The sequence below is a fragment of the Notothenia coriiceps genome, unplaced genomic scaffold (assembly GCF_000735185.1).
Source record: "Notothenia coriiceps isolate Sejong01 unplaced genomic scaffold, NC01 NC01_scaffold00026422, whole genome shotgun sequence".
Taxonomy (NCBI): Eukaryota; Metazoa; Chordata; class Actinopteri; order Perciformes; family Nototheniidae; genus Notothenia; species Notothenia coriiceps.
Genome location: NW_011359123.1, coordinates 1,154,094 through 1,165,721, shown reverse-complemented (window position 1 = coordinate 1,165,721; position 11,628 = coordinate 1,154,094). Strand labels below are relative to the sequence as shown.

The following is an 11,628-nucleotide window of genomic DNA, read 5'->3' as shown; positions in this document are numbered from 1 at the left end:
CGCACGTCTGGTTGATGGGGGTTACGTGCGCGCCTACACAGCCGAGCAGAGTCACAAAAGCAGCAACTCTGCTGTGAGGTGGGTGCACAACTTCTGCACCGACATCAACAAACACTCTCAGCAGCAGCTCGGTGTTGGGCACAGTGAAACTCGGAGCAGATGTTTGGATGAGAACACTTTTGAGTGATGAGATTTTTAAGAAGTGACTTAAACAGAAGACTCAATTAAGGATTTTCTTGCATTGCAATTTGGGAACTTTTGAAGGGCTTTTGTTGGGGGAAAGATGACGGATGTGTGGATCACCGCGTTTCTCTTTCAGTAACTCCGTCTCAATGAAGATTGTGTAACCCGGTGAGCCCACTGGAGCAGGGACCGTGAACCCAGCGGCTCGCCGGGATGGTGTGCCTGTTGAACTGCCTGCTACTGGGATATCTGACCTGGAATCTGCGGATATCGGACGCTCAGGGGGAGTACTGCCACGGCTGGCTGGACTCTAATGGGAATTATCATGATGGCTTCCAGTGTCCGGAGGACTTTGACACCATGGACGCCACCGTGTGCTGCGGCTCCTGCTCGCTGCGGTACTGCTGCGCGGCCGCGGACGCACGGGTGGAGCAGGGCGGCTGCACCAACGACCGGGAGGTGGACAACACCGAGTATGCAGCGCGTAAGTTTACTGCATTTAAAGGGAATAACTATAATAACAAGTCTTTCTCAGGTTATTTAAAAAGTTCAGCATTAGAGCAAAACTTCACAAATAGAGTTCTGAACTCAATTAGGATGGGTGCAAAAACCACAAATACAAATATTTAAGACTGAGGTTAAAATGTAAATACACTTAACAGATGAATGAACATGTTTAGTCTAATTTATGACTAATTTAGTCTGATTGATCTTTAGGAACGTTGGTTTCTACAGAGAGGTCAGAGGTCAGCTAAACATTAATAAACACAGCATAAAGCTGACTACAAGTCAGACTACCCTGCTGTCCGATTGCTTAAGATTTGGTGCATTTACTCAAACCAGACACTCACACATGTCAGTTCTGTCGGACAAAAAAGGCCAAAAGTTGGAGGACAAAATAACAATTTGTGCTAAATTGCTCCATCAGTTGTAGGAAAAACTAAAGTAGATATGTTTGAACTTACACTTTCCTTAGAATATTGTCCAATCAACAAAACGGGAAGTATTTCCTTATGCAACCTTCTTTATACGCAACTGGTGTTTTAAAGTTTTCATGTAAAGTTTTTATTCAAACGAGAAGTGTCCAGTTTCCAACACCTAACTCTCTGAGCTCCTGTGGCTTCATTTGACCTGACCTCACTGCAGATTGCTATCAGAGTAAAAAGTAAACCTGGAGGAGTTTCTGGTGACCCAGCCTGTCAGTCACTCAACAAGTGTTCTTAAAACCAACTCCAGACCAATCTGAAGCAGACATTTGCATAAAAGTTCATCAAGATGAGTTCAATCGCAATGCCGGAATGTATTCAAAACTTTTTCACACAAGCCGGCTTATTGTGTTGCCCAACACCAAACACACTCACTTTGACTTAGGATTTGCAAACCAAAGTAATCACAACGCAATGAGGGAGCCGCTCAGTTTCTTTGGCTTCTTTGACAGACTCACAGTATTACATTAACCCACTGTGAGTTTGGAAATCTTCAATAATCGGTCCCTTTAACCCTCAACGTTTTCTTTACATTTCCCGAACTGATAAGCTGTTGGGCTTTAACTGAATGGACTGTGTGCTCAAAATTTCCTAATTTTTCCTATGAAAATAAATCAACATTGACTAATTTCCTCCAAAAGTGCAATGTTCTTCATTAAGAGTAACTTGAGCTGTTGGTGTATCCCAGCAGGAATACTTCTGTTAGGTTTTATAAATAATACTATGAAGGACTTGAAGAAATTAACTATTACAATTATGTTTAGCATTGAAGTTTTCAATCACTAACAAGGAAAATACTTTAGATTTATAAGCAGCACATAACCAGTTACTGTTTTATATTGCCTTATAATGCAGTTGTGCGCAGAGACAAGGGTGTATGTGTTTGTGAAAACTATAACTCCTCTTGTGGACATCCATAAGTGGAGGCGAAACAGATGATGAACGACAATGAAGAGAAAACAGTTGTCATAATATATAACACCTAATGTGTCTTAGTTTTTCATACAGCATTTCAGATTTATTTTCTAAAGCCTGTAAATGTTAAAGAGGGGTTTGAAGAAGAAAAAGCGTTAAAAAATATGCTTTTTATTTGATTTATTCAGTTTCTGTTAAACATTCTACTTAGATAAATGTGTTGTTTTGGTGTCTCTATAGCAATGTGAATAGAGAATGATAACAATAACTACATGTGGTGTCTTCTTGGAGTCCCATGGAGGATTCCTCCTAACTGACCCTAACCTGCCTGTTTCCTCCGCCCTCAGAGCCCATCTACGTCCCCTTCCTGATGGTGGGCAGCATCTTCGTGGCCTTCGTGGTGGTGGGCTCTCTGGTGGCGGTCTACTGCTGCACCTGCCTGCGGCCCAAGCAGCCGGCCCAGCAGCCAATCCGCTTCTCCCTGCGTAGCTTCCAGGGGGAAACCATCCCCATGATCCTCACCTCCGCCCCCCCCAGCCTCCGCGCCCCCTCCAGACAGTCCAGCACGGCCACCACCAGCTCCAGCTCGGCCGGGGGGGGAAGCTCCATGCGGAGGTATTCTATCGGGGGTCCGGGGCAGCAGCACGGCTGTTTGGTGTCTGCCACCATCTCCTCCAACCCCACTCAGACTCTGCCTCCACCTCCACCTCCCCCCTACATGTCCCCACCCACATCAGGGGGCATGCAGCACCCACTCCCCTCCACCCTCACCCACACCCAGCTGCAGCTCCACCAGACCTCCATGTCCTCTCACTCGGCCCAGGCCTTCCTCCTGCCGCAGCAGTACTTCTTCCCCCTGCAGCCCGACCCCTTCTCCTCAGTGAAGGGCTTTGCAGACTTCGGACAGAGTTGACGGCTCCCGGCGGGGCAAACAGAGGGATTACAAGATTTCTAGAAGGTTGGATGTGAGCCGGCGAGGACAGAAACACTGCAACACAGCTGGTGGTGTTTGGGTGGAAGGCCTGGGCCGGCTAAAAGGACACAGAGGGTCCGACAAGGGGGATCAAGTACGACAAAGCGGCCCGGCCTGAGGCGTTTCCCCCCTTCTGCATCACAGGACACATCAGCAGACCTGTTAGAGGCTGGAGTCCCATCTTGTGCACTTTTATCTTATATTGTAAACAGACCTCACTGGCATTACAGTCTATTTTTATAAAGGGCTGGACAGCTTACAACACAGACTCAAATCTTGCCAAGTTATCACAAACCTTCCTCATAAAACTGAAACACTTCACAGGCAAGCGGCGCTGAGACCCATTGCTACATGATTTAAAGTAGATGTTGGAAACCAGGGAAGTATTGCTTTTTTTTTTGACAATCGCAAAGGACCTCGACCGGACACACAGAGGACTTTATATTTGGGGGAAATTTGTACTTTTATATGATTTTGTACAAACATTGTTCCCAGAGCAAGGTTGTCATATTGATTCCCTAATTTACAGCCAATAAAACGTTGTATCTCAATACTTTCTGTGCACTGATAAATGTTTTTTAAGTGAGATTTGGCTCTCTGAACGAAGCCTCATCATCATCATCATCACTCAAACAGAAAGGAAACCGGAGCGGCCGAGCAGCTCACTACCTGTCGCTCACTCTTGCGCCAGACTTCACAGCAGGAATGCAGCGCTGAGATCAGTCATTGTCAGTGTTCAATGAGCATGGCATGGTCACAGTGTTAAAAACAACTCGCCCCAGAAATAGAGGTTTAGGTTGCACCAACAGGTATCGCAAAACCTCCACAAAGAGGGGTCTGTTCTCCGGTTATCTGACTGTGAAATAGACCCGGCAATCAGTGTGTGGTGAAACCTGCACACTGTTCACTTTGAGGATGTTTGAAAGCTACATTCAAGTGCTGCTATCACGTTGCTTTTCTATCCCAAAATACAACTTACTTGAGTGATTCCAGTAATGTCTTTTTTAAGTCTTGTTTATACTCGCAGCTGTCATATCGTCTTCATCTCTCACATACCGTGCTCTGCTTATGAAAGGAAATAATACAAGTTGCGAATCAGTTTTATGACAGTTCCTAAATCTTTTGGATAGGTGTATTCTTTCATGTCTTTGCCCAGAGTCAAAAAAGGTTCAGGTTTTTTTTCCAAGTTAGAGTTCTGATTATCCCTCTGTTTCTTATATTTCATCAAAACACAGACCCAAAGCCATAACATTCCTCTCATAACTTAATCAATCATAAATGACGGATTTAGATTTTCATGAAATCAAACCAATTTTGATATCATTTTTCCATCTTCTTTTTTAAACAATTGCCAACAAATGTATTTACTCTCCCTCACTCTATAATAGTTTTTGTTCTGTGGCGGTTTTCCCATTTCTCACGATGGATTAAAAAGAGATGCATTTAATCTAGGTTTAAGATACGGTATGTTGCAACGTGTTGAAACACGCTAAGATTAAACCTGCTGGAAATAACCCCAGGACAGGCAACACAGCCCTCGAATTCACATGCAATGTATTATGGATTTATTTTAATTCATTATTGGTGTTTTTATTGTTATTTGAGTCTCTTTGAATTATTCTTATTCTGGATGCCCGATTCAGATCACTTTGTGTTTTAGTGAAAGCTTGACCGACTCCACCAGCATAACAAATATGGACTCTATTGGTATAATGTGTGTCCCGCAGGCAGACTTGTTCTCCCTGCCTTTTCCTGTTTAGCTTTCTTACCGTCCTGTTTGTTGCCACACAGAGACACGAGACATCACAAAGAAGAAGAAGAAGAAGAATATGCAACGATGTTCCTCCATGATTGTAAAGTTTATTTCAGTAGTCCTTCATGGCAGTAAAAGACAACACTTATAAGTTTGCAGTCCCAACATGCAGAACAATCATCGAACGAAATGACGGAAAAAAGAAACAAATATTTAAAAGTAAAGTTAAAAAGGTGCATTTTTTTCTCTTTTGTAAAGTGATCAACACTTGAGGGAGAATTAAAGTAGAACAGTTAAACATTTCAGAGAACAGTTTGTGTTTTCCATTCATGCAGCCCACGACTTTCACAGACAACAACGTGTGTTTTATGTTTTCTGGAGAAAGAAAGCAACAGTCCACATTCAGCGTTTTGGAAACTTTTGACGACCAATTCAGTTGTAACATTAAAGACCAGCAGAGAAAAAATATCATTAACCCTCACTGAAGAGTTTTCCTGCAAAGCAGAGGTACACTGCATGAAGAAAACAAGTTACAAACATTTACACCCAAGAGAAATCATATACTGAAACCAGATAATACCAGATGTCCACTACTGGAAAGGTACATCGAGTGCATTGTGTAACATCTCCTGTCGAAGCGAGCTGAGAAACAGAAACTCTCACAGTCCTGGTCGAGAGTTTGACTGCACACACAGTCATACCGCACACTAACACACACACTTCCCCATACGGGCCATGCATCAGCACACAGTAGTACACCATAGCTATACCTGGAGTCGTGCAGACGGTCAACTGGAGCAAGCCACACACACACACACACACATTCATTCTCTCACACACACGACAAAAGAAACATCAGTGGACGCCAGAAACTCCCGGTCTCACATAGAGGACACAGACATGCAATGCATACATAGAGGTTATCCACAGTAGAGGTGACACACACACGCACACGCACACACACACACACACACTCACATACAGCACATGCACATGCAGGCAATACACTGACACACTCACACACACCATAAGATTTGATCTCCCATAGGGAGAAGAAAGCAATCACACAGACGTTAAGTAGTCAATTATAAATAAATCGCGCTGTAACAATATTAATATTAATAATAACAAGACATTTAAGAAAGCTCAGTTTCCTCATTCGATCTTTTCTATCCTGCCAGTTTATCAGAGGATGAAAAACAACTAAAAGTTACAGACAGTTCATTACAAAGCCAGTCGATGCAAAATTCATACATCTCCAATATAAAAATACAAATCCACAAAATAACTATAGAGACAAAGTAGTTTTGATATTGTCGTGAGTTCCTGGCTAATATTTCTCTCTCCCTTAAGCTAATGGCACTTATGTTAGAAGGATAAAATCTCCATTTTAAGGGAAACACTATCACCAGCTCCAACAACACCATCAGAGAGCCTCCCGCTCGTTCACCTGCGCAGGAACAAATCTTAAAGTTTACACACGTGCCACAAGGCACAGTAGTTTTCACATTGTACAAGTGCAATACTGTGGTGGGGAGACAGTGATTTTGTCTTCAGTAGGAGTGTGTGGAGCACTGGTCTAAGCTAGCTGGCTAAACTATTCTTGGCTATCTATTGGGGAAAGGTTCTACGTAGGCACCGTTGTGATTGTTGAGACAGGAGTGATGTGTGGAATGCAATTATTTGTCGAGAGCAATGCTTCTGCTGTTAAAACGGTGGAAACAGGACTACAGTGAGTTGCAGGAGGCAACTTCTTAACAAAGAAATTAAAAAAAAGGAACAAAATAAAACCAGGCACGATATCTACATACTTTTTAAAATGAAACTAAAAAAGAAACAAATGTGTTTTTTAGAAACAAGGATAAAGGCATGAGCAAATGTAAGGCTTTACACAATAGATGCTTCATTAAGTGCAAAAAGAAAAGTTAAATATTACAATGTCTGCTCTGAAGTGGTCCGTTTAGTGCTGGAATACACTCAGGAGTGTGAGTACATTTGGTTTAAAGTTGTCCGAATTCACTAGTACTTGGAAGATTGTATAAACGACTGCTCTTTGGCAATCCTTCACAAGTTGACATCCTCTAAAACCAACCATCGTCCAGTGTTAAGGTGTTTGATTTAATTACATGATTTTAGATGATTTTGAATAGAGAGGAGACGTTCACTCCAAGAAACTGAGCGAGAACAGTGAAGAACTTCAGACCACAGACTGCTAAGAAAGCACAGTGCTCATCATGTCTGCTGGACACACAACTACAGCTGATAGTGAACACAATTAGTTTTGTTCCTTATTTTCTTTTCCCTTTTTCAAAGACGCTCTGTCCGTATATTCCTAAAATTCCCTCAGTGCTGGAGGCGACTTGTCTTCCCTCGGTAAATATCGCCATTATAACAGCTGCTGGGGCTCCGGAGAGGCCGAGCGGAGGCCGGCGGCTCACCACTCGTTGGTCCTCTCTTTGGTGGTGTCGTACGCTCTGATGACCTCAGACTGAGACACCACTCCGTTCTCGTCTTGAGAGAAGGCGTAGCCATCTGAAAATGGGACAAAGCAGTTAAAACTATGTACATCACTGACAAATGTAAGAAAAATAAATAAAAAAACACTTTCAACAACTTAAACACAACAACAAAAAATAACTAACAGACAAAACTTAAAGGAATAGTCGAACATTTGGGGAAATATCTTTATTTGCCAGGTTAGTAAAAAGATTGATATTGCTCTCCTGCCTGGCCGCTCAATGTAAAGCTACAGCTAGTTAGCTTAGCTTAATCTGGGGGAAATCAGCTAGCCTAGGCTGGCTATAGGTAACACAATACGCCTAACAGGAAATCTAAAGCACAATATTAACATCTTATGTTTCATTTATTCTGCACAAAATAATGGAAAAACAACGATTTTGTTTCTACTGGGGCCTATGCTAAGCTAAGCTAAGCTAAGCTAAGCTAAAGGACTTTATTAGGCGCTTAGTTCAACTGAAGTCACGTGGCTAAGGCTCCATTTTCTCTGATAGAAAATCACCTGGGGATCTTTTAAAAAGGGGAGAAAGTATTTGAACACTTATAGTACCATCATTCTGAAGCTATTTTTCGTAAGCTTCAAAGACTTCTCTAACCGTCTGAATGAAAAAAATAATGTTGTCCGTTGCAAGATTTTTTTTAACCCGTTTCCAAAGTTGAGGCAGTTTTGAATCTGGTTTTGAGGGAAATAAGTCAACAGAGTTTTATGATACAGCATATATCTTTTTTTGTCAGATAAATAGACAATTGCGTAATTTAATGCTAAGACCAAACCATACAAACAACCTTGAAGTGTCTCTAATTTCTTATTTACTGCGGAGACATGAGCGTTGTATTGATCTTCTTAATCTTAGCAAGACATCGAATAAACACTTTCCCAAAATGTCAAACTATTCCTTAAATGTAAATCATATGATGGAAAAGACATAATCTATAAAGGATTTTTAAAAGGTAATCACAGCTCGCCTAAAAGTTTCATCTGTAGTGTAACAGCAGCTCTGGGATCTACCAACTAAACCTTCCTACAGGCTTCCTTTCTGACCTCTGACCCCTGACTCACCTTCAGGTGTCAAATGACTCGGTCACTACCTGGAGGCCAGCGGGGAAGTTCAAAGGGCCCCGCTGAGAGGAGTGCATTGTGGGGGAATAACAGCGCAACATTTGATCATTTCATCGAAATCTCACTCTACTGAACTCAACTCAGGGCACACGAGGCACACGAAGGGAAGGACAGGAAGTGGACAAACAGGAAAAAAGAGGGAGAGAGGCGACTATCAGGGAGCTAGAGGAGGCTCTAAATGGGGCGGGGTTTGAATAATGAAAATTAAAAAGGTATCACACAACAACGGCCTCAGCCCGACCTATGAGACAAACAAAAAAACAAACTGATCAGACAAAACACAGAGAAAAACTGAAAACCAAACAGAAAACCAAACCCATGCTTAAAGAGATGGAAAGATTTGGGTCAGTGTATGATTTGGTCATTGGATTTTCTTTTAACAAAAGGATATTCAAAAACAAAAAACGACTGGATATTTGATTTTCGTTTTCAAATTGAAAAAACAAAATTGAAATACAAGGCGTTTTTCTTTATCATGGTCAAAAATGGATTTACTAAACTTAAAAAACGGGATGATTTTCATTTTTTACTTCTCAAAACAAAAAATAAAATCACTAGAAAACAGAAACAAAAAAAGCCCAGTTTTTTCATATTCTGCTACCGGAAGTTGTCTTTCAAAATAAGAGCGCAGATGAGGACGGTCAATCCGTGTATCTACGGTCCATTTGTTTTCACAACGAAAACAGCCAAGACACATATTGAGCCCAGAAAATGAATGTTATTAAGGGCTGTAAATATAATAGGCCTATGTCTAAAATGGACAACATTGTTTGGAGATTTCAACTATACAGCGATTCTGCACTGGGGTCAGCTCAGCCGTCTCTCGAGTTTGTTATTATTTTTTCTGCCAATAGTTCTTCGTGAGATCGATCCTGTTGGACTCAGTAGGCTAGTAGTGAAACTACTCCCACAACAAGTACTATGAAGTACTTACGGCTCGTCCACACAGCAGCGTGCGTTGAAGCTTCAACGTTTCTGCCCATTCATTTTGAATGGGGTGACGTCACGCTTCGCCAAATTGCATTGTGGGGAGTGTAGCTACGTGTTGCGGACACGCCCACCGCCAAGCGTCAACGCACGCTGCTGTGTGGACTTTCCGTTACTGTGTACTTTTTGAGTAATCCTCTGTCAATGTCCCCTCCTGAGAACAAGAATGCATGTTTCTCTGCTATTTTGAATCAGCGTTGAAACACCTTTCTTCATGAGACTGATATTGTTGGACAGAGTATTTTAAGAGGATATGGTAGACATGATAACAGCAATAGCCTACTTCCAGTCAGTAGTCCGGCAGCAGCATTTTTACCCCTCGGAAAGTCTTGCCCGCTATTTAAATGAACTTTGATTGAAGTTAATAACAATATTGATATTCTATACATATAGCATATTTGATGCAGTCTTTCTGAACACTTTTAACACTAGGACCGCCAGAGGTCGCTGTATACCTAAAACCGCCAACGGGTAAAATGTACCCGCTATAGATTTTCAAGGTACAATGTTCTTTTATTTATCATACAGAACAGTGAGTTTTGATCACACAGGGATGAAATGTATACCAATGTAATCTGTGGACTCTCAGCTTGTCATATGATATAGGTTGTGCAGATAGCATGAAGTTTAAAATATCGCTAAGAGTGCTGATTTAAACGCTTTGTGTTAGACTTGTGTTTTGTTTAGGTACAAATCTCTCTATCTCTCTCTATCGATATATCTGTAATGTTCTGTTCTATGAACATATAATTGTCTACAATAGAATAGAGACGACTCGCACGTAGCCTGCACACATGCATTACAGATGTAGGCACTTTCATTTCAGACTCCGCTTACAGGCTTCCGCCTACATGCCTGCCTGAACACCAGTAATAGAGGAATGTTAAGCCTCCCACTATTTTCCAAGAGGCCGTTGGCCAGATTTCAATTCAGGTTTTAACCAGAGATGGCGCTTCATTCCACAAATTACAGAAAGACAAGGTTCATGGACTTTCAGTTTTGTTTGAGAGCTAGAGCATCTTGAAACAGCATCAATATTTAATCAACTAAAGTATATCTACATCTTGTAATTCAATAAAGTAATAGTTCTTTATATATTAGATAATCCATAACATATAATGTAAAATGTTTACATAGTACACTTCGATGACTGTGTTATGCTCATACTTTTACTTGTATCAATCGTTGCTTTATAGTTGCTAGTATACTTTGTATATTTGTGTGTTTGCTCCTTCTCGCTCCCTTTCGAACATACTGTATGATTTTATGATATTATGAATAGAAGAGATATAAGATAATATAAGTCATGTTACTTTATGAGTTGAACGATTTTAGTTAGGAATGTGCTGTTCCCTACGTAATCAGACAGCTCACAGCACATTCCGACCATTATTTAAAAGCAATAGGTCTTTCACACCGTTACAGGTCTTGATTGTAATAGAGGAGACTGCTGTGGCCGTGTTCGACATTACCATTCTGCTTAGGGAGCCCTATTTGCCAGAGCACATTCCTGCGAGCTAACGATATGGCACGATGCACGCTCCTGTGACTGGCCAGCAGCACGGGATTGCAACTCAATTGCTATAAATACTCTTTACTAATACAGACAGCACGGTATCGCCGCCGCGATGTGGGCCGTTTTGAACGCGTCTTCAGGGCTTCCGCACTTCGGGTGCAGGGCGCGCTGCTCTGTGCCTGACTGATCAAGCTCGAGCCCTAACGCCGGTGACAGCCGGCCACTTAAAAGTGTCTCTCTGGTGCAGCTTCTGTCATCTTTTAGACTCCTTCGGCTTCTTCTCTTCTGTAGATCCAAAAGCTGTGACGCTTGGCTCGTTTTTTTGCCATATGTTTTGATTACATACCAGGGGGGAGCGCGTGGCCGTAAGCCGGAGAAAGTGATCAGATAGGAACTTTCAAATAGCCGTCGGCCGCATCACCGCCAGTACGCGGAGCCCATAGGTCGCGGGCGGGGGGGGCAAGCTCGGCCGCGCGCGAAAGCCGGAGCGAAGGAGCGCCGGACGCGGCACGGGAGCCCACGGGAGAAGAGAGCGGAGCAGGACGCGGCCCGGGCGAGAACAAAAGGAGCGCGGGGGAGAGGGAAGGCGCGGCGGCGCAGCCCGCGGCGGCGACTGCTCGCCCACGCCAACCAGCGCCGGCCTGCGGAAAAGGCAGGCACGGGCTCGCACGGCCACGA

At 42.7% G+C, this 11,628-nt stretch overlaps 2 protein-coding genes across 5 annotated transcripts in view; one reads left to right on the top strand and one right to left on the bottom strand.

The window, feature by feature from the left end:
• Positions 1-3,591, top strand: shisa3 (shisa family member 3). The gene is made up of 2 exons (XM_010784557.1): positions 1-667; positions 2,432-3,591. Exons 1-2 carry the CDS (start codon positions 397-399, stop codon positions 2,995-2,997), a joined length of 837 nt encoding a protein of 278 aa, XP_010782859.1. The 5' UTR covers positions 1-396; the 3' UTR covers positions 2,998-3,591.
• Positions 3,592-4,897: 1,306 nt separating this feature from the next.
• Positions 4,898-11,628, bottom strand: part of atp8a1 (ATPase phospholipid transporting 8A1) — a 119,547-nt gene continuing 112,816 nt past the window's right edge. For all 4 annotated transcript variants that reach the window (XM_010784558.1, XM_010784560.1, XM_010784559.1 and 1 more), the window contains one exon: positions 4,898-7,342. In XM_010784558.1, coding sequence (XP_010782860.1) covers positions 7,245-7,342 — 98 coding nt within the window. In that variant the 3' untranslated portion in view covers positions 4,898-7,244. The remainder of the gene's footprint in view (positions 7,343-11,628) is intronic.

Coding starts and splice junctions, on each gene's coding strand:
- shisa3 (XM_010784557.1), top strand. CDS start 397: ATGGTGTGCCTGTTGAACTGCCTGCTACTGGGATATCTGACCTGGAAT. Junction 668..2,431: donor CAACACCGAGTATGCAGCGC/GTAAGTTTACTG, acceptor CTCCGCCCTCAG/AGCCCATCTACGTCCCCTTC.